Raw genomic sequence first — 27995 nt, forward strand, 5'->3', positions numbered from 1 at the left:
TATAATAGTTTCATGTATGCATGTCTGTTTTTCTCATTCAGATTTTAGTCTCCTCTGGGGAAGGGACCCTCTTACCCTCTTATTTGTCTCATGGTGGCTGGTGCTGTGTAATTTATATATACTAATGTGTGATTTGATGTGGTTATTGACCCACCATCAATAACAACCTATGCTTCTCCAGCAGTGAGAATGAATTTGCATTAATCTGGCACTATTTTGTGGCCATGCATTTTTAGCTGTAATCAGAAAAAGAATGAAGCTAACTTCTTCCACATAAGAATGAAACCTTGGTTTGAATCATATTCACAATCCACAGACAGCATAGCATGCTTTACGCAATAGCCTTGTTGCAATTGCATGGTGTATTAATGAAATTGAATGTTTACAACTCTATTTAACACTCTAAAAATCCATGTGCTTTGACTGTAAAGTAAATCCCAATCTGCCATCACAAATTGCATTAGACTTTGCACATACCATGGTCTATGTGTGATTTAGAATGAGGACTCCGTTATTTAGATATTTTTGTTCATATCTCTTTACTAAATTTTATGAAAGGAAGCAGTGCCTGCTGAGAAATGGCCAATGAGTTTGGACAATTTTATTCCAAGCCAATTCATTGCAAGATGTATAGGTATTTGGCAATACGTTTTATGAAGATCCAAAGAAATACGTAGCAATAGATCATTGTCACTAAGGTTTCTCAGCACATGACAAAAACAGCAAATACTGCTTTGAAGAATAGTATCACAGAATTGTGATTGCCTAGAATTCTTTTTAGAGTTGTTACTGAAATTGCCTCACAGCTTTAGGGGTATTTTACCCCACTAGGAAATTGTTTTTCTGTTTGGTTGGGATCCACTTATCTGCCAAACTCATGGCATAGTGTTTGTGTTCACATCCTATGATGATAGCTTCCTCAGCCAATATTTCCAAGCCAGTGAAAACATAAAATATATTTTCGAGTTGATACATGTGCAGTTATTTGCATTACCTCTGGAATATTTGTTTTTATTTGATGCTATCTTCCTTTTAGATTTAAACATATTTTTCTAGTGTATTAACAAATGTGCATTTTAACATAATTATCATAATGAAAATAGATGGATCTTGACAGCAATACAAATTAGGACTAGAAAGCACTTTCTGAATTATAGGTCTTAATAACTATTTAAACAACCTGTATTAAACTTATTAAAAGCTTGGCAAAGCAGCCAACAGTACTTAGAAAGTTAATATAAAGGTAGGTATAGATCAATACTCTTAGAACATTTTGCAGAGGACTAACTATGAAAGATGGAATAATAAGGACACTTTTTACAATGTGGAAATATGAACACGGCTTAAAATTGTGAGCACATTTCATAAAGCAGCATTATGTGCGGTATTACTAGAGCAGGTTTTTCAATATTGGTATTTTGAATTTCTTTGCTTTAACTTTCAAATCCATAAATCATTTTAGAATAGCACTAGTATATTTATACATAGAATAGAAAATAGTAAACTCATTGCAGTTGTCAATTTATATGCCTTTTGTTAAAAATCTTGGTCAACAATTCAAATTCGTATCAAGTATATTCAAGCTCATTTGACTAAGTTGATACCATACATATTAAGTGACCTGGAATTTTTAATTATACACTATTAACTTCAAAACATAATTCTGACTTTGGCACATCCAATGATATTACCTCTTAATAGAAGCAAAGTAGATTTATGTGTCATATATTATTTTAAAAAATAATTAGGCACAGCAGATACTGACCTAAGTTTTTCAAGTATTGTTTTATTAGGAGAAAATGTTACAGGCATTAGGATAAATAGTGGTTCTTGTGTTGGATTTATTTTATTACTATGTAAGCTCCACCAAGGCAATACATTTTCTTATTTAAATGATGTGTTTTAAACTAGAAAGCCAATTTTATGTAATAATCATCTAAAATAATTAGAAACATGTAACTGGTCATATAAAGGTATATATAATCTAGCAGCAGAATCTAGGCACACTGATGGTATGGATTTCTGAGTAGAAGGCTAACTTCCCTCTTAAAACACTTATATGCATATTCTATTTATTCAAAATTAGTCTTGGGAAGAAAATGCTTATAAATATGTCATTTGAAATATATTTCTTTCGAGTTATATGAACTAATTTAACTAAAGGTCTTGGGCACATACTAGAGTTTTAATACTTCTCTCATTATTTGGAGAATACTGCAAAAGCAGTTGCAGCTTAAAATAAAAGAAGCAGATATTCTACTTCCGTAAGACAAGGGTAAAAATGCCAAGCTCCAATTAAATGAGGAAAGAAGGTGGAACTTTTCCAAAAACCTAGGACAATGGCAGGTAGTGATTTGAGTATAACGTAGATCCAAGTTTCTTTGTATGGAGTGGAGAGGGGTAGGGGGGTGTTCATCAGGTAAACAGCTCTGTCTCTCAATGAAAGTCTCTCAATAAAAAATATTGGGAGACATAGCTGTTACCTGATAAATGACACTGCATCTCTTTTTTGTTGTTGTTTGTTTGTTTTTCAGGAGGGTCATTCTTCCTAATTCTGAACTCGTTTTATTTTGTGGTTCTTTAAATGAGGGATATCGGACAATAACAGTAGAATGAGTCCTCGATAGTTTTCCATAAAATACAGAGGATTTCTATGAATGTCCATTTCCTGCATTTAGCCAACAAGTGAAAAAATCAAGGTTATGATATTTCTACAATGACCCAGGAATAATGGTACTGGAATGCAGCTTTCTAGTAATCTAACCTGCTACCAAGGTGTACTTGAGAAATGTGCCTGAGGCTCTCCCCTTGGACTGTCTATCATCTCAGCTGGACTTTTGATAGAAGTTGGATAGCTGACAACTCACAATTAAGATGCCAGCTAGCACCTGGAGTGCTAGTAGTCTGTATAGTTGATTGAAAGAAGATCCATGTGCCTTAGATAACAGTATTTGCTCTATGACCCCAGCTGTTCGACTGGTGGTAGATAATGGACAACTAATTTAGGGGGATTTCCCACCTGGTCAGCAAAGCTGTAAGTGTATAGCCTCTCGCACTAGGCAGTTTAAACCTGGAATCTTCTGTTAAGGTGGAATCCATGAAGGCAGAATATAGGAGATAACATAATGTTATGGTACTTCTAAAAACTAAAACATCTTCAAATGAGACAGTTTTAGTGGCCTCTCATATGAATATGAATTTCAAGCCTTCATACACCTGAAATCAACCTACTCCTGTTTATTAGGTCAGTTCTGCAGCACCCAGTGTTATTTAACATATGCAGATTTACTCTAATTCTATTTTGGAGGATGTTGCCTGAGTACTGAGTACTGCCATAGTTTTTTTTTTTTTTTCTTTTATGTGGTACCATACTTCCCTTGATACCAGCTTCCAGAAGAATTTCCTGGAGATCCATATCTTAAATTGTAATATGATATGGCTCAATATTTTATCCATTGGTACATGAAAAACAGAAAGAAAGTATATATTTTGGGACATTTCTGATGTTTTTATTATTTAAAGTATCCCGTGCCTTGATGATGCAACCCAAAATTAATAATTAAAAAGATGAAAACCACCTCATTGGTATTGTTTTTACTTCTACATATAAGCATTGGTGATATTTTTAAATATATTTTAACTTTTATCCAGTATTTGTTCGTGAAAGGAAAATAACTAAAATCTTGTAACCTCTAACTAATGATTTTTATGTTAGTTGTTGACAATATAGTTTAATGAGAGGTATATAAGAATTGAGAAGTGCTGGATTCTATTGTTTTCCTATTAGGAAGCTCTATGTTCTAAGACAGGTCACTAACCTTCTTTGGTTTCTTCATCTACAAAATAGAGTAACTTATTTTATTTCTCAACTAGAAAAGCTACCCTTATTGGTGTGTGTTCTTTCATGGAGGTTTGTTTGTAAATGAAGGAAAATCCATGTTGTTAATTAAAATTGTTTGTTTGTTTTGGCTTTTAACTAATAAGGCCAAAGTTATTTCAGCAATTAAGACATGCTTTCTTTAAAAAGCATTTATATGTTTGGAAAGACTTAGCAAGTATAAATGCATATCTTTTAGGTGTAGCTATATTTCTAGAGTTTTCTGAAAATAGGTACAAGCCAGATTGATGATAACAGAAGGCTGATATCTCTTAGGGACTTTATACTGCATTTATTCTACAAATGTTTTGTTTGTATGTCATGTATGTATTTGTTATTATTGTGTTGTTATTGCTTTAGATGGTTTATATCACTATGATATAAGAAAAATAATAGCGGATTTGGCTTATTTTGTCTTGGATAAAAGCCTTAACAACTTGTTTAGTGGGGGATTATTAAGGATTTTGAATATTCGTTGTATTTATGTTGGTCAAAGGATACAAACAGAAGGTGTAAGTTCAAGAGATTTATTGTACATCATGGCAACTATAGTTAATAATAATATATTGTATACTTGAAAATTGCTAAGAGAAGAAATTTTAAAAAGATTATTTTTAAAATTTCAATAGTTTTGGGGGTACAGGTGGCTTTTGGTTACATGGATGAGTTCTATAGTGTTGAATTCTGAGATTTTAGTGCACACATCACCCAAGCAGTGTACATTGTACCCAGTATGTAGTCTTTTATCTCTCACCCACCTCTCAACCTCCCCCCACCTACTTTGAGTAATGATGGTATTTTGATGGAAATTGCAATGAATTTATAGATTGCATTTGGCAGCACGGTCATTTTCACAATATTGGTTCTACCCGTCCACGAGCATGGGATGTGTTTCCATGTGTTTGTGTCATCTATGATTTCTTTCAGCAGTGTTTTGTAGTTTTCCTTATAGAGATCTTTTACCTCCTTGGGTAAGTATATTCCTAAGCGTTTGTTTGTTTGTTTGTTTTTGTTTTGCAGCTGTTGTAAAGGGGGTCGAGTTCTTCATTTGACTCTCCGCTTTGTGCCACTGATTTGTGTACATTGATTTTGTAACCTGAGACTTTACTGAATTCATTTATCAGGAGCCTTTTGGATGAGTCTTTAGGGTTTTCTTGGTATACAGTCATATCATCAGCAAACAGTGACAGTTTGATTTCCTCTTTTCCAATTTGGATGCTCTTTATTTCTTTCTCTTGCCTGATTGCTCTGGCTGGGGCTTCCAGTACTATGCTAAATAGAAATGGTGAAGTGGGAATCCTTGTCTTGTTCCAGTTATCAGGGGAATGCTTTCAACTTTTACCCATTCAGTATGATCTTGGCTTTGGGTTGGTCTTATATGGCTTTTATTACTTTGAAGGAAGTCCCTTCTGTGCCTAGTTTCTTGAGGATTTTTATCATAAAGGGATGGTGGATTTTATCAAATGCTCTTTCTGCATCTATTGAGATGATCATATGGCTTTTGTTTTTAATTCTGTTTATGTGATTTGTCACATCTATTGACTTGCTTATGCTAATCTATTCTTGCTAAACTATTCATCCCTGGGATGAAGCCCACTTGATCATGATATATTATGTTTTTGATATGCTGTTGCATTCAGTTAGCTAGTATTTTGTTGGGGATTTTTACATCAGTATTCACCAGGGATATTGGTCTGCAGTTTTCTTTTTTGTTATGTCCTTTCCTAGTTTTGGTATTAGGGTGATACTGGCTTCATAGAAACATTCAGAGAGGATTCCCTCTTTCTCTTTTGGAATGGTTTCAGTAGGATTGGTAAAAAATATTTCTTTGAATGTCTGGTAGAATTCAGTTGTGAGTCCATCTGGTCCTGGACTTTTTCTTGTTGACAATTTTTTTTTTTTGTTGTTACTGATTCTATTTCCTTGCTTGTTATTGATCTGTTCAGAGTTTGTGTTTCTTCCTGATTAAATCTAGGAGGGCTGTATGTTTCCAGGAATTTATCCATTTCCTCTAAATTTTCTAGTTTATGTGTGTAAAGGTCTTCATAGTAGTCTTGAATGATCTTTTGTATTTCTGTGGTATCAGTTATAATGTCTCCAGTTTCATTTCTAATTGAGGTTATTTGGATCTTTTCTCTTCTTTCCTTCATTAATCTCGCTAATGGTCTATCAATTTTATCTTTTCAAAGAACCAGCTTTTTGTTTCATTTATCTTTTGTATTTTTGTTGTTGTTTGAATTTCATTTAGTTCTGCTCTGATCTTTGCTATGTCTTTTCTTCTAGCTTTGGGTTTTATCTGTTCTTTTTTTTTTTTTTTTTTTTTTTTTTTTTTTTTTTTTTTTTTTTTTGAGACAAGTTCACCCAGGCTGGAGTACAGTGGTTCAATTTTGGCTCAGTGCTGCAACTTCCACCTCCCAGGTTCAAGCGATTCTTGTGCCTCAGCCTTCCAAGCAGCTGGAACTACAGGCATGCACTACCGTGCCCAACTAATTTTTGTATTTTTAGTAGAGACAGGGTTTCGCCATGTTGGCCAGGCTGGTCTCGAACTCCTGGCCTCAAGTGATCTGCCTGCCTTGGCCTCTGGAAGTTCTGGGATTACAGGTGTGAGCTACTGCGTCCGGCCTTTGTTTGTTCTTGTTTCTCTAGTTACTTGAGATGTGACATTAGGTTGTCAATTTGTGCTTTTTCAGACTTTTTGATATAGACATTTAGCACTGTAAACTTTTCTCTTAGCACTGCTTTTGTCGTATAACAGAGGTTTTGATAACATGTGTCACTAGTACCATTCTTTTCAAATAAGTTTTAAATTTCCATCTTGGTTTCATTGTTACCCCAAAAATCATTGAAGACCAGACAAATTTCCATGTATTTGCATAGTTTTGAGGGTTCCTTTTGCAGTTGATTTCCAGTTTTATTCCACTATGTTCTGAGAAGATGCTTGATCTGATTTTGAGTTTCTTAAATTTATTGAAACTTGTTTTGTGGCCTATCAGATGATATATCTTGGAGAATATTCCATGTGCTGATGTGAAGAGTGTATATTATGCAGTTGTTTGGAAGAATGTTCTGTAGATTTCTGTTAAGTCCATTTGTTCTAGGATATAGTTTATGTCTATTGTTTCTTTGTTGACTTTCTGTCTTGATGGTCTGTCTAGTGCTGTCGGTGGAATATTGAAGTCTCCCACTCACTATGTTGGTGTCTATTTCATTTCTTAGGTCTAGTAGTAATTGTTTCATAAATCTGGGAGCTCCAGTGTTAGGTGCATATAAAAGCAGGATTGTGGTATCTTCTTGTTGGTCCTGAGAGAGGAGATTTTTAAGTGTTCTCATAACAAATAAAATCAAGTATGTGAGGTAATTCCTATGTTAATTACTTTGATTTACCCATTTCACAGTGTATGCATGTGTCAAAACATCATGTTGTACAGTATAAATGTATACAGTTTTTATTTGTCAATAAAAATAAATATAAATTCAAAAAAACACATATTTCACCATGGTTAAGATTGTATGTATGTGCACACTGAAGAACATATAATCTCCACAGTATCTTTCTCAGTGTTAGGAGGAATGGATTTTAAAATATTATATAAAAACAAACAAGAAAAGACTAAAGCAATACCTATTACAGATAACATTCTGAGGAAAAAAGAACATTTGGACTTGCTAAAATGTTTTTGACATGTACAGTGAGAACCCAAGAAAATGATTTTCTTTTTAAGTTTGGTTTCAATTATCTGGTGCTAAAAATATCTGTGAACATTAAATTTCTTTGATCTTTGTCTACGTAGCTATCACACTCTGTAATGAGTCTTTAATTATATGTTTTTGGCACTGCACCTGGTAGGTGAGAAGGACTGTTGCATTTCTGTTGTTCACTCATCAAATAGCAATTACCCTTCAACTCTCCTTACCCCTGTTACTGTGAAAAAAAAATTCACTTAATTTCTCTGCTGCCCACCAGAATCAGATAGTATAACATACAAATTGGTTTAGGAAAAAATAATATGTGCGGGTGGTATATGCTAATGCCTCTATGTTTCTTCGATACATTCAAATAACTTCTTACTTTATTCATGACGTAAACTTGGTGTCAGTTCTGTTTCATTTGCAGGGCTTATAGATTGGGAATGTGATTTTTTGGAATAAGTTTCTTTTAACAAAATTCCACTAAACTAAGTGAAATTGGACGTCCTGTGGTGTGCATGATAGAATTTTAACTGTATTACTTATCTTAGGAAAATAAACCAATGCATTTTTCTTGTGGAAGTTAACATTTTATTATAAGTTTGACTGGTTATGTTACTAAAAAGGCATCTTTAATAAGTGTCCTAACATAATTATATCTACTATTTCAAACATCTGAAGAAGATATAAAATGTGAGTAGCTTTTACTTGAATATTTGGAATACTCTTTCCCTTTGCTTCCCCTGTTGATTGTAGATTGAAGAGTCTATTTTCATTGTCATTCAAATTTTTTGGTAATTTTTCCCCATCATTACTTTGGAGCAAGACCTTCTCTTACACTTTTCTAACAATAATGTTTAAAGGAAGGTGGAGAGGAAAACATTATTGATTGTTAGCCTGTTAGGCATTCAGATAGATTTGGGCATTAGCCATTTTTTAGGCTATCTCCAAAGTAACTTAGACAGCTTACGAAATTGATTTTAATGAATAAAGAACTTTTATCCTATTAGAGAGTGTGTTTGCTTAAACTATTGCCGTCAAGAGATGTTTATATGTAACTAGAGCATTTAAAATTATTTTATAAATATGTAAGAGGAATTTGTCTTTGTGTAATATAAACAGCTAGAAAGAATGCACATTTCCTACTTTGTAAGGAACTCCTAAAAATGGATGAGTGGCATGAAACAGAGTAGGATTTTTGCAGTAAGACTGATAGAATAAATGCAGCCAGAGAGAGAAAGATGGAATGTCTTCATTGGCATTTCTAAGGAAATTGTAATCTATCACAACATTGAAGTCAAAACCACTCAGAGGTAGAGCTGGTAAACTGATGCCTTCAAGCTTTCTATGAGTCACATGAAATAAATGATCAGTGACTGTCAGGCTTCAAAGGTTTATGCACAAATGTCTGAAAATGGCAGTGTTACATCAAATAGATATTTTATAATTGGTCAGAGGTATCTCATGGATACCTCTGATGATGAATAGTTTTCAAGGACATTCAAATGCCCAAAGTTATTGTCTTTGCTTTCATGTAGAGAAACCTGAGTGAACATATATGTTTTTATGGATCTAAGACCAAGTCAGTTGTAGTGTATACAAATTCATGTATATATTATATCTGTTTATATATATTTTAGTGGGTATTTATATTGACAGTGGAACTATCTATGATGTTTATTTAGCCGAACAAATTTTCCTTTAAAGATGCGGAAAATACTAAGATTTTCTTGGTTACTGTTTATGCAGATTTGATCCATGGACTGAATGCATGATACTGTTTATGTTGGGCTACGTACTGGTTTTAATCACATGGAACTCTTTCTTTCCATAAGTGTATATAACAAAGATTTGGTTTTAGTTGCATTAAAAAACATTACAGTAGCAATATTGGTGTTAAAGTGAGATGTTTTCCTGTAAAAAAAAAAAAAAAAAACCCACCACTCAAGGTAATATTTAAAGTCTCCTCAACCCTTTGAATTAGTTGTTTCACATGTTATAATTTTACCAACTTTCTGAATTCCCCCAAGAAACTCTGAACTATCATTCATTTTATTTGATGTTCCAGTGATTCAGGTTGTAGTTTGAGATTACACATGGGAATAGAACACCATTAGAGGGAAATAAAATCCTTTGTACAGAACACATAACCCTCTATACTAGCCTTTAGCACTGCACAAACAGTGATAAAGGGATGACATGACTAATATTGGACTCCTTCACATGAGACCAATTGCCTTTACAGCTTATGGGATTCAATATAGAAGTTTCTAATTTTAGCTTTAACCCTTTTGAACGATAGATGTTAATTTGGATAATCTAATCATTGATGAGCATGCAGTCACTATTTTCTCTTATGTCTTCATTGTATATAGCATCCTGAACTCATCTGTTCATTACATCTTTGGTTTTACTTCATATTTAAGTGAAATGTAACTAAATAATTCAGAGTCTGAATCTCTAATTTATGGGAGAAAAGTTGAGGTTTTGGGAAACTGTGAAATGTTGTCCTTTATAAGAATCTGTGAGAATTCTTTAGAAGAATCTTATTCTCTCCTTCAATAGGTACATTTATAGAAAATTTTTCTCGTTTTGCTTTGCCCTGAAGAGCTAGAGAGGGGAGAATACTGCTTTCTCTTAGTTAGGGTTAATTGAATCTTCTGATACCTTCATTAAATGTAAGATTTTCTTTCCTTCGATCATGCTGATCAGTGCAAGTGGGTCCTTTAAAAATAGTGGCCTTAGAAGTTCTAAAGGCTTGAGATAGGTTTCTGTTTTAAAACTTCAATATATTTTTGATATAATTCTGTCAGGATTATACATGAACTAAAAATTCTCTCTCCCTCACCATTGTAATTTCCATATCTATTCTGATGTGAATTGGCCATACTAAATACAATTAGAATTAAGTATACACAAAATTGAATAGTGACTGGTTAAAACACATGAGGTAATATGAGTACCAAATATTTAAATTTTAAAGTCTTTAAAAAAATTTTTTTAGAGATGGGGTCCCACTATGTTGCCCCATCTGGCCTCAAACTCTTGGGCTCAAATGATCCCGCTGTTTCAGCCTCCTGAATAGCTGAGATGATAGGCATGACACTATTCCACAGTCTTATTCTTAAACAAGTCAATAGAATAAGTTTAGTATAATTTTAGTCATCTGCATGTTTTACAAAAATTAATATAATTTTCATTAAGTGATTAAAAGTTGTGTTAATACTGTGGAAAAGGATTCTTTAATTTATGCCTAAAATTCATACTGCATTTTAGACTAGAGATTCAAACAACATTCAGATTTTTGGTTTTTAACATTTTCCAAAAATTTCTTGATGGCTTTATTGTGATGTTTTATATACATTATTTCATTTAATAGTCACGAAGACTTCATGGGGTATAGGTAGTATTCTCATCCCTATTTTGAAAATAAAAAAACAAGCTTAGAAAATTTACGTATATTATCAAAAGTAGCACAGCTAGAATTTGTAGAGATGAAATTAGAACCTAGATCTGTTTTCCTCTAAAGCTTATGCATTTAGCCATGCAGCTATATGGCCCCACAGAATAATCCATTGATGGATGATGGAATATTTTCTTGATTTTTGGGTGAGCTTGGAAAAAAGTCTTTATTTTTTAGCTTCTTGAGCAGCGTAACAGAGGTTAGCCTCCCTGATAGATACAGCCAAACTTTTTTTACGTAGGGTTGGAAAATGCTCTCTCACTGTGATTCAGACCTCTTGTTCGCAGTATAAGCTTCCTGGCTTCCTTTTCAGTCTCCAGATATAATTTTGGCTGCTGGCTCACTCAAACATTAATCTTCCTGGCTGGTCTATTGTTTTTGTTTGGGTGGTTCATTTGTTCCACTTGGTCTCCTGACATGTGACCACAAATGTCAACTTGAATGTGTAGCATGTTAAGACAGTTCTTTAACTTTGGTAACTTGATAACACAAAATCACCAATATGTTAATACCTTAAAAAGTGAGATCGTGGACTTATATAGCCCATCAAAAAAGAAATAGTGTAAGCTACATTTTGGACCTATTCTTTCTGATAAACTACCTTACCTAAATCTCGACTGAAAATTTTAGTTGAAGTCTCCAGTTATCTTTCCTTAACAGTATTTTTTAGATTTCTTATGATACTCAGGACTTTAAAAAACAATAAAAACGTGTATTGAAAAGTACTTATCCTATCTAAATAAATGAACTAAGCTGTCAAATAATGAAACATATGTTTGTCTGTCTAGGCATAGATATGCAGGTATAAACTCTTCTGTAACACCACTAATTCTTCTTAAGCAAGGTATTGGAGCTATTAGCTAGATGTTATAGAAAATTGTGTACTGATCCTGTTTTAGTGATTTCTAGGGACGTGGTTGAAATAAGCATGTGCTTAGGAGTCAGATATGGATTTGAGGCCTAGAACTGCTACTTACTTGTTGCGTGATGTTTGGGAAGTTACTTAACTACTTTGCATCTCAGTTTCTTTACCTAGAAACAATTTTCAGAATGGCTAAACTTAAAAAGACTGACAAGGATTTGGGGCAATTAGAACTGTGATCTTTTGCTGAAGGAGTGCCAAATAGCCACTTTGGAAAGCAGTTTTTAAACAGTTAAACGTATACTTACCATAAGACCCAGCTATTCCACTCCTAGGTATTTTTTAACAGAAATGAATGCATGCTTACACAGATACTTACATGTCAATGTTTATATCAGCTCTATTCATAATCATCAAAACCTGGAGACAACTGAAATGCTCATCAACTAATTAATAGATAAACAAATTGTAGTATATTCATACAGTAACAAGGAATGGAATACTAATACATGCAACAAAATGGTTGAATATCATAATATTTATGCTAAGTAAAAGAAGCCAAACACAAAATTTGAAAACGGTACAATTCCGTTTGTAATGATGTTCTGGCGAGCACAAAACTGTAGGGACCCAAATCAGATAAGTAGTTGCCAGGATTCTGGGAGTAGGGAAAAGGGATTGACTGCAAAGGAGAATGAGGGAATATTTTAGGGTGATGGAAACGTTTTATATCTTATTTGTATTGGTGGTTACGTGACTATACATTTGTTAAAATGGTAAATTTTACTATATGTAAATCATACCTCAGTAAAATGGAAAGAAAAAATAACTCATGTTTGGGTTGGTTATGAAAATTATAAAGAGTCATTTTCCTCCTCTGTTTTTCCTTCTGTTTGGGTCTTCATTATTCTCTGCCTCTTCTGTGTCCCTCATAAATGTAAGTTCCATGAGAAATATTAGTTTCTTATTTGGGGCTGAGATAGTACAGAAAATTTTATGTCTTTGTCTGTAATCTCTGAATAAGATTTTAAATCAGGTCATCAACTGTATTCTTATCATTCTAGATGTTCCAGTTAGTACTAAATAACTCAGAGCTGGAATTTGCATACTCCATGAAATATACCAAATATATCTGTTTCAACTGGATTCTTGATCTGTGTCCTGTGGCACTGGGAGGGCACAGTATGGTTGGGTGGGCATATAAAGCAGCCTTGAGTTCTGAGCCTGAGTCTTGCCTGAGAAAGGCTTCCCCTACTTCTCAGCAGTCCATTGTTCCATGCCAGTGGTTCTCAAATTTGAGCAAGCATCAGATTCGCCAGGAGAATTAGTGAAAACATACATTTCTGTCTTCCTCCCAGCTACTGATTCAGTAGGTCTGAGGTAAGGCACAAGCATTTTCATTTCTAACAAGTTCCCAGATGATGTCAATGCTGCCGATTTGGAGTCCACACTTTGAGAACCCTTCATTTATGCTTAGTTCTAGTGTTTCAGTGTCAGAATTTCTGCCCACATGCTCACATACAGGAGCCAACATTTTGTTTTTAAACTGCCTCCTCATTTCATGGCCACTTTTGTATTGGCTGAAATCAGTATACTCTATTGCATATAAGAAAGAAAGAAAGAGAAAAAAAGAGAGAAAGAGAGAAAGAAAGAGAAAGAGAAGCAGTGAAACAGTAAGTGCTTGGCTGGAGTTCACAGTGTTTGATGCCTGAAAGGCAGAGAAATGGTGGTGCTGGCAAGAGAAAAAGGAAACAAAGTTATGTCTAGCCACATCCCTTTCCTTTTAACCTCTTGAGTATTGTCATCGTACATAATTATTTTATCCCCTTAGCAACGGGCTCATTTTGGGCTCCCATTCTCTCTAAAAGTTTTAAAGACTCTTACTAGGCCTCCTCTGCCCATTGGCCTAAAATATTCTCATTTAAGACTTTTCCCTGTCTAGTTTGCAATAATAGGCCCTGCCTCCTCACACTTAAGGTGTATGATTGTATCTTATTTTTTTTTTTTTTTAAGAAAAATAGTAATTTTCCCTGAATAAAACCAAAGTACCATAAACTGCACCATTTGAAACAGGGGATGTGTGGGTGACTGATTTCAATTGAACAAATATGAATCATGTTCTTGTGAATCATGCTTCCCTAGACCAAGAAAGAAATAACCCTAATAATTTTAATAGCAGTAGGCATAAAGAGAATACGAGTAAAATTCAGAATTTTTAAAACAATTTGTGATAAATTTAAAGAAATCATGGATTATTTCATCTTCCCAAATGCCAAAGCGGATATTGAGGACTATGTAAAAATTTGTTCAGAATTCCTATTATATAAAGGTTATTGTAGGGTACAGTGTGCTGTAATGATATCTTTTGATTTTTCTCTGTGATAAATTAAATAGAGTATATTATACTTAAAGCTGATGTCCCTTTATCCCTCTACCACCACCTCACTGATTATCGAGCCTTTAGAGAAAATAGCTCATTGCACTAGATGATTACATGCCTCAATTGAACAGTAGCTTGTTGCCAATTATCATTACAATGCCATATTGATTTTTTCTTGTTTCCATTATGGAAATTAAAGCAGAATTTGTTTAAAATGAGCTTCTATGTATATTGTGGATGGCGATTGGTTCTGAATATGAGCTATTTCAAAAGTGTATTTTCTTCAGTGATGTCTCTGATATCCCCTTAAAAATTTCAGTCTCTGCTTTGTTGGTAAGATTTACCTTAGGTAGCTATGAAATGGATAAAGACTGAAATGGAATGGTTTAAATATATACAGCATAGATGTTATTATTTCACAGAAGTCTATATATTGATTTATGTTTATGATGTTCTTGGGTAGTATGAGATTGCTTATTCTATTAACCATACAAGCCAGTAAATTTAATTAAATTTAAATTAGCAAATATTTATTTAGTGTTGACTCTATTTAATATAAATATTTAGTGGCTATATATGAGCTATCTTGCTAAACACTATGAAAGATAGAAATATTAATGAAATGATATAACTCTCTTTAGAGAATTTACATGCCAAAGGGGTAGGTAAGACATATGGCAAGAATCATTATGATTATGTCAAGCAGTAAGAGATAAATATTACATGGAGATTTTAAGGAAAAAGAACTCATTTGATTGGAGGAATTACGGGGGAAAACATTAATGACTTAAAACAGCCAATTTTAGTTTTAAATAGTTGGGAGAGATGGAGTTGAGGTTACCTTCTGGGAAGAAACAATAAATGAGCTAACATGAGGAAGGTGCAAGGTGGGCTCCAGCAATGGTAATTTGTCTCATTTTATTGGCACATGTGCTTTAAGGCCTGAGGCTGGAAAGGTAGATTGAGGCTACATCAGAATGTTGAGCCAAAGGATTGAAAATGTATTAGGTAGTCCAGGGGAAATTTTTGGACAGAAAACTTTGGATAAGGACAATTTAATCTGTCATTTTATAAAATGATTCAAAGAAAAGAATGAAGTTGGGGAATCACCAGTTGGGAGTCTCCAGGCTTATCAAAGGAAAGATAACTAGGGCTAAACTATAGTGTTAGCACAGGCATTGGAAAGGAAGAAAGGGGCCATTTGGACGAGCCATTCTAGAAGTAGAAGTAGAATATTTGTGACTGGATGCCAGAAAGTCAAACCAAGCTCTACATTAGCAGTGTTTCAGCCTTCTGCCATACAGGAGACTTTAGGTCCAGCCAATCTCCTAAACTTGCTTACTCAGCTCCTGCCACATGGGTCTCCTCACAGTTCCTGGAACATTCTAAACACACTAGCTAATGCCTCACGACCCAATTTGCCCTTAATCCTTCTACTTGGAAAGTCCTCATTTTCTTCAAGGTCTGCTGAAATACCTAACCTTATCAAAGAATCTTTCCTGATCACACAATGAAAAATAGCAACCTGACACTCCTTTCATTCTGTTTTCCAAGGTTTATTTTTCTTCATTGCATCAAAGCAATTTTTACATTTAATATAAAGTCAGTTATTTGTTCACTGTCTCCCTATCTCTAGACAGTAAAGTCCATGAGGCTAGTTGCCTAATTTTGTTGCCTGTTACGTATCTCTCTCACCTAGAACATGCTTGGAACTTTGTAGACACTCAACAAATATTTGTTGAATGAATAAATAGAATAAATGCAAAGGTGAAAGAAATGGGGCATCAAATAATCATGCCAGTATTTCAAGTCTGAAGAATTTAAAGGGTAGTGATGTTATTAATACAGTATCAAAGAGTGGAAGATAAGTTGACTTCGGGATATGGAGACAGGGGAAGATGAATTCAGCTTATAAATTCATGCTTAAGTATGTCATGCTGGTGAAACAACCAAGGCAGTGCTGTGTAATGGGCGGTCTAAAATGTGGAGAAGTCTAGGATTGAGGTAAAGATCACTGAGTCATCCTCATAGAGTCAATACTTGAGGTAGTGGGAATTGAAAAAATAAAGATAGGAAATATTGAGATAGAATAATGAGATTTGAAAACTGAAATTTTATTTTGGATATTTAATGTTTTAAAATTACTGGCTTACTTATACATGTAATTTTTTGTTTATTTCTTAGCTGGGTTAACAACTTTGGCCATGAAGGTCTTGGACTCTTATTGGATGAGCTGGAAAAGCTTCTGGACAAAAAACAGTAAGAATAAACATTAAAAATAAAATCACCAAAGGGGAAATGTTTCAGCACAACATAATATACATTTTTCTTTTATTTAGGCAAGAAAATATTGACAAGAAGAATCAGTATAAACTTATTCAATGCCTCAAAGCATTTATGAATAATAAGGTAAGTAGTATTTATTTCTGCCCCTGTCACAAAAGGTGAGAACTTGCCCAACACTATGAAAGTATGAAATGAACAAAATTTTTTTTATTATTTTTTTAAGTTCCAGGGTACATGTACATAGGTGAACACATGCCATGGTGGTTTGATGCACAAATCGATCTGTCACCTAAGTAATAAGCCCGGCATGCATTAACTCTTTTCCCTAATCCTATTCCCCACCCCGTACCTATTTTTTACTTTTGTTTCTGCTGTATTAATTAATTATCGGCTAGTTATTACAGGCTTATAAATAATAAGTATTTATAAAGTTTTACAGTGAGGTTAAATATACATTTGAAACCATATGTAAAAGATAAATTTGATGTTTAATTTTCCAAAATGTTAGGTATTGTTAGTTTTCTCAGTCAATTTTTGTTTTTTAATTTCTATGCTGGTATTTCAGTTTAACCAAAGAAGTTCTCACAGCAACCAGAGGATTTCAGGGATGATATAGCTTCTATAGATCTAAGTCTGTTCAAAAATGGAGCCCTATTCCATTGTTTCTTCTGTTCAAATATATTGCTTTCACATAGGGAAGATAGATAAAACAGTACTTTCCATTGTCAATGCTGCTAATTTCCTCAGGAGTGTGAGCTAGTCAATGAAACAAACAAACAAAAAAAATGATTGGAAAAAGTGTATTTGACTCTTGTCTATAATTTAGAAATGCTGTGTCTGATTCTTATTCTGTTTATTCCTCCAATAATTTCTTTCATGTGAACAGAGGTCTTTTTGATTTTATAGTACTAAATGTTCAGAAAACATGGGAAAAAAAAAGAAATGAACAAAATAGTGAGTGCTTGTTCACTTTACAAAAGGGGCCTTATGATGCAAATCCTCATAATATTTAAGTAATACTTAAATGAAAGTTATACTTTGCTTCACAAAATATTTATTGTTGGGTTTTTGAAATCATGCGAATGAATTAGTGTTGTTCCCAATTTAGGTAATAATGCTTTTTCTTTAATGGTAGTAGGAAAATTTAAATGTGGTTTGTTGAATATGTTTCCATACAGAGAATTTCTGTTCTATTGAAAAGGAAAATTATAAGGATGGGTTGACTTGTTTGCTAAGAACATTGTAAGATTGAGATTTCTCTTTTTTTTATGTTTTATTAATGTCAGCAAGTTTGCATACATATAAAACATCTCTGAAAAATTGCAGGGCTTTTTATGTATATGTATAATACTAGTTGCATTATAAGGGACCCTATGAATTTTAGACAATGGTTTTTTTTCCTAAAAATAGGCTTTACTCAGGTTATGAAGTTACAGTATTTTTTCTATAAACTATTTTTTTTACTGTCTTAGAAATGACCTCTTCATACCTATAGATAAAATACTATTGACTAATTAACTTAATTACCTAATTTCCTTTACATAGCATTTTAATAATCTCAAAATAGATAATAGAAATAATTATAACAATAAGTATAAGTTTGCCAAATGTAAAATATGGCTATTAATAACCAATGCAATAAGATTATGTATTAATCTATAAACAGTCTCAAGCATATGGAAATATATGTAAGTATTTATATATTAAACATACATGTATCAGCAAAGAATGTTACTATATCAGCATATGCAATGAATGCTTGCTAGTGAACATGAGACTCCTGAATATAATATGCTATTTGTACTGTTTCTGGAAGTTTCTTACAGAAACATCCCCATTACTACTAGTACAGATTTTCTCAAAATCTGGGCTGTTAGTCCTTGGCTACAAAGTTAAAGAGAATCTGATGCCTAACAAGGAAATAATGAGCATTGCTTCTTCACAGCTCAAGATGGATCTCTTTCTTTAATCAAGGGAAACAATGACCTAATGGAAAGATAACACAGTTCTAGAATTCAGGAGATATAGTTCATGCTTTGCTCCTAATAAGTTGTGTGGCTTTTGGAAAATTACTTGACCTCTTTGAGTATCAGTCCCCTCATCTGTAAATTTAGCTGTAGGACCCTTTGTTCTAAGTTCTTATTGACTCAGGTTGTCAATTTTCGTGGCTGTTTAGGATGCTAAGTAATTTTAATCAGGACACTCACTAGAGAGAATTATAATAGTAAGATTCTTATAGAGCCTTTTTTTTTAACAGGACATACTTTGATTTGTCAACACTTAGTTTCTTAAGAGTTTGGCAGTTTCGAAAAGCATTATGATTTGACTTAGATTATTCGAAATTGATGTTTTTAGTTAGGCCACATTAATGTCTTGCACATAGGTGCTCAGAGCATGAATTAATGTATCTTTTGAATTACAGACATGTGAAACAATAGACATAAAATATGCATTCAGAATAGAAAATATACAGTGATCTTTTCACTTCATGTTGGAATAAATTGTCCAGATCAAGGAATTAAGCTTTTATCCAAAATGACTTACACATCAAATTTTTTGGCCCCATGGAGTTTACCTACTTCAAAAACTCCTTTATTTTATCCAATACATGTAAAAATAGGTTCATAAAAAGCAACCCATTGTTTCTTAACTTCCAGTACTATAATATTGCTCTGATGTTTGGATTAATGATTTTCCAAATATATTTTTCATGTCTTCTTTTTTATATTTGATGTGTCTCTATATATTAAAAACTACCTTTAAACATTAAGTAAAAAATTTTAAAACCTAATGATTTCACTCAGTCTCAATGACTCATAAAGCTATTAGGTTTGGTAATTGCATGGTCATTGTCTCTCAGTTTTGCAAATGTGTTTTTCACTAATATTCATTACTTTTAATCATCTACTGGCCACCTTTATGCATACTTATCTATTTTGTTTTTGTTGCTTCTTTCCAGACTTGATTCTTGCATTTTCTTTTTGGTTTTTTTGGTCTTATCTCCATATATTTTCCTATTTATTATGACCTGTGATAAACTCACATTTAAGAGCTTTAGCTATGTTCCCCATCTGCCACTCTGAGTTCTTTTAGAAGTTAAATTAGGGCTGATGGAACTATTCATATGGCTGGTAATTAACTAAAGTTTAGCTGAAATGGAAATTTTGCTCCGATGAAATATCCAATTTCACCATTAGACTGTAAAATGAAGCAAAAATATTTTATAAGAAATCTGAAAAATACTTTGTGGGACAAAGATAAAATAATATATTGCCTTCTTAATGTAATGAAAACTCAAGTTTTAGATTCTCATTAAAATTTCTTATTAAATTCATGCATGCACACACATACACACAGATATTCATGCTTAGAAAATAAATGAAAATGGTGTTTTCTCTCCTTAGTTGACTTGTGACACTTAATAAAACCCAGGTGCCTTTTCTTTAGGTTCACAGCGTTTGTAGTGCAGCACAGCTGTGTGAATCAGGGAAGATAAGCGAGAGAAGGCATGGGAATATCCATACTGAGGCTTATACTGGCATATAGTATTCAAAAGAGCCTTTTTAAAAAAAATTTCTCTTTTTCTTCGCCTTAATTTTTCATACAAACATATTGGACAATTTAACCACGAATTCCAGACATCTCCAGGGAGACCCAATGACATAAGTAGAATTACTTCAGAAAATCGTATCAGTATGTGCTTTATATGTTATTCTTTGTTGAAGAAATACTGATTGTTCCCATATTTTTCCAAATTTATGGAATTTTTAGGGCAGGCTAATGGAGATCATATCTGATCAAGGAGCAACAACTCCAAGATGCAGTCATTTCATATAAAAAACAAAGACAGATAACTGCATCTGAAGAATATTCATAGAATTAGATAGAACCTTATTGTGGGGGTATGGGTTTTTGGAAGATCGTTGTACGTTGCTTTTTTAAATTAAAGATATATTCCATAGACATTCTGAATGAAGGTTTTTTGTTTGTTTTTTTTTTAGTTTGGATTACAAAGGATTCTAGGAGATGAAAGAAGTCTTTTACTATTGGCAAGAGCAATTGACCCCAAACAACCCAACATGATGACTGAAATAGTAAAAATACTTTCTGCTATTTGCATTGTTGGAGAAGAGAACATGTAAGTATTGCTATATTATTATATTTGCTGCATGGAAAATGACACTTAGGAAATTAATAAGTCCTACTTTTGTTCTGTTTCTTTGGATAACTTTCATGAAAACAGTATTTTAGATAATTTTTGATTGAAATTTTTATCTTGCCTGTTTATATTTTGGCTTTTTTGTTGATATTATGGAAACTAAGTTTAAACAGATAGAATCCTAGTGGGAAATTCTTGAAAGTTGGATTCAAAGTGATTGAGCAGAATTTTGTTTTGCTGGAGGTACAGCAATCGTTAGACAGTGGACAAAAGTCAGAGAGTTATTTTGGCAAATACACACACATACATACACAAACACTGTGCTGCGTATCACACAATTTGAATAGATGCCTTTATTTTGCATTATCTTATAATAGTATTTTACTTTATATGCCATGGTAAATGAAAATTATTTGTAGAGTGAAATAAACCCACCTGTTAGAAAGATACAAACGGTTGTTGATAATTATTCAAAGTGTGTCTATGCCACCAAATGCAGCAAGTTGTTGCTGAACATGCATTTGATCACATCTTATGGAAATAATACTGAATCAGAAGCAAACTTTCAGATTTGATGACATTAATAAGTCTAGTTTATAAGAAACCCTTGTGATAAAGAATCAAATATCTGCTAAGGACCTGAACCAAAATATTTCTTTGGAACACTTTGCGTGATAGTAATAATGTCAATTTGAGTCAGAACAGGACTATGCAAAGATTTAAGGATGTTGCAATATGTTGACTTTCTCATAACTGTTAGAATAAAATGAGATGTTGTTTAGTGTTAGCTACTGTCCTCAGAAACCAAAAGACAAACACTAAACAAATATATTACCATATTTAGTCTCACCTCAATGATAACAAAGAATGAGATAACATATGTAAAAGCAAGGATCCTTAGATTTTATTTTTTAAAAAGTCAGTTTATACATGTGTAACAAATATTTTTAATCACTTAGATTTTCAATATTAATAAAATACAATGTAGTCCAGTATAATTGTTATGATTTAATTATAATTTCAGATATAATTTGATAATAGTAGTATACTATATAGAGGTTAATTTATTTTAGGCATTGTATGGAGATACTTACCAATACTTTTGGTCAGGTTAATAAGTTTCTTGTGCTACATAATTATACATTCTTTTTAATTACCTGGGCTTTCCTTTTTAGAGTCTTTTTTCTTTTTCCATTGCCAAAAAATGTTGATTTAAAAAAATTCTTTAAAAAATGATCGCTCTTTCCAGAACTTTATTATAAAATTACAATCTGTTTATGCTCCAATAAACTGTTAACAATTATAGGTGCCATATTATGTTTAAGTGAAATTAATGTTAACACATGAAATATCAAAACCTGAAACTTTAAATTTTAATGTTTATCACTTAAGTATTCTTTTCTTAATGTCACCCAGGAAAGTTAGTTTTTAAAATAGAATTTTCCTTTTGATACCCTAAAATTATTTAGAGCTATCAATATTTGACTTAAAGAAATATGCATACAGGAACACAATTCCTATATTGTAATGGTCTTTCAGTTAGACTGGAGGAATCAGTTCAAGAAATCTATTTTACATGATAGTGACTGTAATTAATAACAGTGTGTTATATACTTGAAATTTCCTAGGAGCGTAGACTTTAATTGTTCATACCACAAAAACATGTAAGTATGTGAGGCAATATATGTTAATTAGCTTGATTTAGCCATTCCAGTATGTATGCATATTTTAAAACATACAATTTCCATCAAAAAAGCAAATGATAATTTGAAAAAATTCTAATGGTACATAAAAACATCAAATACCAGAAAGAAAACAGGGAATACTGAAAGGACTTATGCTCATAGTGTGTGTATAAGAAGTATTTCTCATTTCTGTTTCTTCTTTTTTCTCTACAGTCTAGATAAACTTTTAGGGGCTATAACAACAGCAGCAGAAAGAAATAACAGGGAACGATTTTCACCAATTGTGGAAGGTTTAGAAAATCAGGAAGCCTTGCAATTACAGGTGAGTTAGTTTTGTCTTAAATTGCTTCTAGAGTTATTTTTAGAGTACTCATTTTGTATGACGTCAACTCCATTTTAGCTGGCATTTAAGTAGTATGGAATGTAAAACTAAAATTTTTCTGTTGCTAGTTTGTGAGAATTACAATTTGTTTAAAATTAGGAAAAATACTTTTGAATTATTATAAATGTGGCAGTTATGGCTGTCATTGATATTTAGACAAGAATTTAGTAATAAACCAGGGAAATTGAAGCCTTAGCAATAATCAAGGCAAAAGGGCAAGCCGTTCAGCCAATGCCATTATCCTAACAAGTTTTAGTGAAGTTGGTGGGCTTGTAGAAATTTAAGACAATTAAACACATCTCTCTTTGTGCCATTCAGACAACATTCAAAGGTGTGACTCACCAGAATAGAAGGGATTGAATTGCAATTCTTAGATTAGCGTTCATTTGATAGCCCTGTGTAGACAACTTACTAAATGCCTTCTTTAGAAAATGACAAAACTCACTATCTTTACTTAGATGGTTTCAGGAAATGATCCATTTTATGAATAACTCTGTTCTTGAGGAATGAGAATGCATATTTATTGGTTGTATTTATGATGTGAGGTCCTGCAGTAAACATTTTAGTTTGTATATATTATTTGATTTAATTCTCACAGCAACCTAGATATGTAGGTATTACTATAGTATCTTTGTTTTGCTTATGGGACGAATAAGATTAAATAACTGGTCTAACATGACAACAGTTTTTAAGTGTCACAGTCGGAATTTGATTCCAAGTTTTTGGTCTCCGCTAATCTCTCTTTTAGACAATGTATACCATTTAATGTACCATGGAAAACTCTGAATTTTTTTTTTTTTAGTTCTCATATTGTTGTTCAACAAAGAGAAGGTAGTTTCCACATTTAATTTTATCAAGCTACTTAGCATCGAATGTTTAACTCTTAAAATTTCTTGCTTGACGTGAAACAAACACAATTAATTTTCTCCTTTTTTATGTATTATGAAGTATTTGTATTTTTGTTTGCCAGAGTTTGAAACGGTATTAGATAGATGAATTGGCTTGTCTAAAGAGAATCTGTGATGTTACAAAATTGTAATACCTCTCCAAATATTGAAGGATCTTTGTTAATCATGACTTCTACTCCAACTATATTGAACATTTTGGATCAACTTTTATGGTGCACTTTTATGTCCAATGTATTATTTATTTATTTATTAAGATGGAGTCTCGCTCTGTTGCTCAGGCTGGAGTGCAACGGCGCGATCTCGGCTCACGGCAACCTCTGCTTCCCAAAGTGATTCTCCCTGCTTTAGCCTCCCAAGTAACTGGGATTACAGGCACACCCCACCATGCCCGGCTAATTTTTAAATTTTTAGTAGAGACGGGGTTTTGCCATGTTAGCAGGCTAGTCTTGAACTCCTGACCTCAGGTGATCAGCCCACCTTGGCCTCCCAAAGTGCTGGGGTTATATTACATATTTTAAAGATTAGGATATTTTTTCCAGTGTTTTTTAAAATAATACATTGTTTCTTATAAAATTTAATCTTGATAAAATTTTACACCTCTACTGAAAGGTTGAAGACTGCCTTTTTTAGATGACTTTGAAAGTTTTGTTCATGTTCCTATGGTTGAGCTTACCTAACTAAATTTCATTGGTTTTTCAGCTATATGTGTGTGTTTGTACTTCTTTTCGAAAGTTTGTTGAGTAGGAATGAACTCTTTTATTTATATTCAGAGTTTTCATTACATGGGCCAAATACATTGATATATTTTTAAAATCTTCTTTAAATAAATTTTTAGCTACAACTCTGGGAGTTATGTATTATTACCTCCGGTTTACTGATCAGGGAATTGAATTGCTAAAAGGCACTCCAAAATCACCCAGCTGTTAAGGGATAGAGCTGTAATTTGAACCTGTGCCTTTGTGATGCCAGAATTTGAATACTGCATTGCCTATACTTTGAAGGGATACCTCTGCCAATGAGTAGTTCACCCCAAACAATGAGATGGGAAAGACGTTTGCTAGCCTTCAGGAAGCTGGACAGAATGGAATGATAAAGTGACAAGTTGTTAACAAGTAACATATGGAAGAATCATAGACGTCTTGTTAAGTATTCAAGAATTTGTTGAATACTGATTATAGATGCAAAGATATGCAAACCACAATTTAAATTTTCACATTTTAATGAGCTACAAAAATTAGTAATTTGTTATATACACAGAGACTAGTACTCTCACAAGAATTGTGAAGTAAGTTTGTTTATTTAGACTAATGTGAATGAAAAGATGTCCTCTAAAAGTTCAAAAATATATTCAGAATACAGAAACAAAAACCCAAAGTTTAAATCTGTTGCTTAAAAAATATAATTAGTGTTGTATTTTAACAGAATTACTTTTCTATTTCTGTAGTATCCTGAGACTTCCCAAAATGTTATTACAGTCTCTGGAAGTAATTTTGTTAAAATACAGGACTAATTATTTTTTTAAATAACAACTATATACATTTTCCCCCCTTTTGGGGGTTTTAAAAAAGGTTATTAGCTTCTCACAGATTTTTTTCCTGGCTTACCTTTAAAGTGAAATTTTGTACCTGTGATAGGATTTTCATTATCTTCAGGAGTTCAAGAAATAGGTGGAAGATAAAGCGCATATCTTCATACACTCTCTCTTCATTGACTTTCCTTCAGCTTAGTAGCATTTTCCGGTCTCTTCTAGAAAGCACAGATTATACACCAGCAACTTCTTTTGATCTGACTTAACCTTCTAACTAGGCTCTTGTCTCTCCTTTTCATTTTGAAATCCATGCCTCTAAAAGAATAATCCATATTTGTTTTCTATGTTTTCTAAATTACCTTTTACAACTCAACTTTATTACAGTTCTCAAAAAGATTTACAGTGTGCATCTAATTTCAAAATCCAATGGCTTCTTTCCAATCCTGATCACTTGGCACTATTGATCACCTTCCTCCTTGAAAATGTTACTTCCCTTGGCTTTCTAGGCACTATTCTCTCCTTTGTTCTCTACCTTTATGTTTTTTTTTTTTTTCCTGTGTTTCTAATGTATTTCTCCTCCTCTTACTTCCTAGGTATTTTGTTCCCTATGTTCTATCCTTGGTCCTCTTTTAGTATCATTTTATGTACATACATTCATATGCACATACACATATCTACATGTATATGTACATACATACAGACACATACTTTTTAAAACAATTTTGTCCATGAATGTTCTCAATTGCTTCTCTAGTTTTACAATCCAACTGTGGTAGTGATTCTCCAGATTTATACATCCAGCTCAGTGGTATCATAAAATTAAGAAATTAAAAATAACATTTATAACCCATATGCCGGACAGTGTTTAAAATACTTTAATATGTTATCTCATTTAAACCTCGCAGCAATTGTATGAGAGAGATAGAAGTATTATCCCCATTTTATAGATAATTAAACCGAGGCTCATAGAGGTTAAATAACTTTCCTAGGGTCACAGTGTGAATAGAAGGGAAAACACAGATTACACACCAGGGAGTCTGGCTATAGATAACGTGCTTTAACTACTAAGCTGTAACTCCTTTTATATTAAAACTTAGCTTATTATCTCTTTCTGTTAACCTGATTTTTCCTAAGTCTCCTCTTCTTCCTGTGTTTCCTATTTTGGGTTATAGAGGTATCATCTTCTACCTAATCTTTAATTTTCCTCAATACTTCTTTCTTCTTTGTCCCCTGCATTCAGTCATCAAGTCTTAAACAAAGTGTAGTATTGACTGTGAATCTAACCCACTCTACTTCCACTGCCTTTATCTTCTCCCACCAATATTATTTCAACAATTTACTAATTAGTACCCCATACTGACATGTTCTTTCTCTCCAGACAAATGCCCTACACTGTTGTCAGTTATCCTTAAAAAATAAGTCCAATTCTAATATATTATCATTCTTAAAAATCTATGCTCATGACCCATTGCTAACTTTTTCATTGTGGCCCTAATTTAATATTCTGGCCTTTGAGCCTATCATTCTCCCGAATGTACCATATGTTTGCGCCATACTACATTTGGTGTTTCCCAGATATGCTGTAGACTTTTAAATGCCCTCAAACATTTTATCATGCAGAACACTTTGCCTGAAATACCTGACTTTCCCCACCTATATCTGTTTCTTCTATGTCTTGCATAAGTCTGGGAAGGCTTCAGTAATGAGGTGATATTTTAACTAGGCCTTGAAGGACAAGTAAGCATTTTTCATAAATTATCTTTGCTGATAGAGAAGCAGTACTATGGTAGGATGACAGGTGAAAAGGGCTTCCAGGAGGTAAAATAGAGGCCAGAATCATCTGGCAGTCACTTCATAAAAAACAGTGAGGTAATACCAGCATCTAGTTGAAACTGCTTTCTAGATAGCCAGGTAGGAAACCTAAGGTATACTGAGCATTAAAAACAGTTTATTGAAAGGGAGAGGAGTATAGTTAACATACAATGATGTACTATCAAAACAGCCCCAGTCTTCACAGGCTGCTGTTAGTTTGAAAGGTGCCATGTTTTTACAGTATTTCAGTATATACAAAGAAGTGTAGTAGCATAATTTAATACGTTTAAAAACTGTTTTCTAACATGCTGAAAATAATAATGAACTTTGCACATGTTGTAATTAGATATGGTACACAAAAACAGAGCTGTAAATATGCCCTTTCCTGATGTGTGATAGCTTCACTTATCCATTCCTCACCTATTTAATAGATTTGTCCTTTGGAATATAACTGAGAACTAAAAAATAAAACAAAAATAAAATAAAACAACCTGAGCAGTCTACAAATGTCACCAAATCTATCAAGTAAACCTCATGGTGAGAACGACTTTTTGGCCTTTAATCAGAGCCTATTTATTCTCTTTTCATATGTTATCTTAATGAACCCAATTATCTGTTTACATCCACAGCAGACTAGAAGTGCAGGTTGGAAGGTTGGGAGAGGGTTTATTCCAGAATCATACGCTGGAATCATCAAGAAGTGACAAGTGACAAGGTGGCAACAGGAGAGGGGTAGATAGAAATGTAAGAAAAGACTGAAACTGGAATGCAAATGATTAACAATAGACTTCACAGAGCGCGGAGGCTAGTAGCCCTGCACACTTCAGTACCTCCCGAAATACTGAGTTACACCATACCTCACTAACTCACATATTTAGTGATGACCCTGACTTAACAGGAAATTGTTAAATTATATCTAGTTTACTTTGCATAAGAATGTGAGAATTATATAATTCATTTCAGAGA

At 33.1% G+C, this 27995-nt stretch overlaps 1 protein-coding gene across 6 annotated transcripts in view; it reads left to right on the forward strand.

The window, feature by feature from the left end:
* The window catches only part of DIAPH2 (diaphanous related formin 2), a 923693-nt gene that overhangs the window by 202339 nt on the left and 693359 nt on the right, over positions 1 to 27995 (forward strand). For all 6 annotated transcript variants that reach the window (XM_030934028.1, XM_030934026.1, XM_030934029.1 and 3 more), the window contains 4 exons: positions 16454 to 16528; positions 16609 to 16678; positions 20557 to 20693; positions 22613 to 22721. In XM_030934028.1, coding sequence (XP_030789888.1) covers positions 16454 to 16528; positions 16609 to 16678; positions 20557 to 20693; positions 22613 to 22721 — 391 coding nt within the window. The remainder of the gene's footprint in view (positions 1 to 16453; positions 16529 to 16608; positions 16679 to 20556; positions 20694 to 22612; positions 22722 to 27995) is intronic.

Source organism: Rhinopithecus roxellana, chromosome 7 (genome assembly GCF_007565055.1).
Source record: "Rhinopithecus roxellana isolate Shanxi Qingling chromosome 7, ASM756505v1, whole genome shotgun sequence".
NCBI classification, from domain to species: Eukaryota; Metazoa; Chordata; class Mammalia; order Primates; family Cercopithecidae; genus Rhinopithecus; species Rhinopithecus roxellana.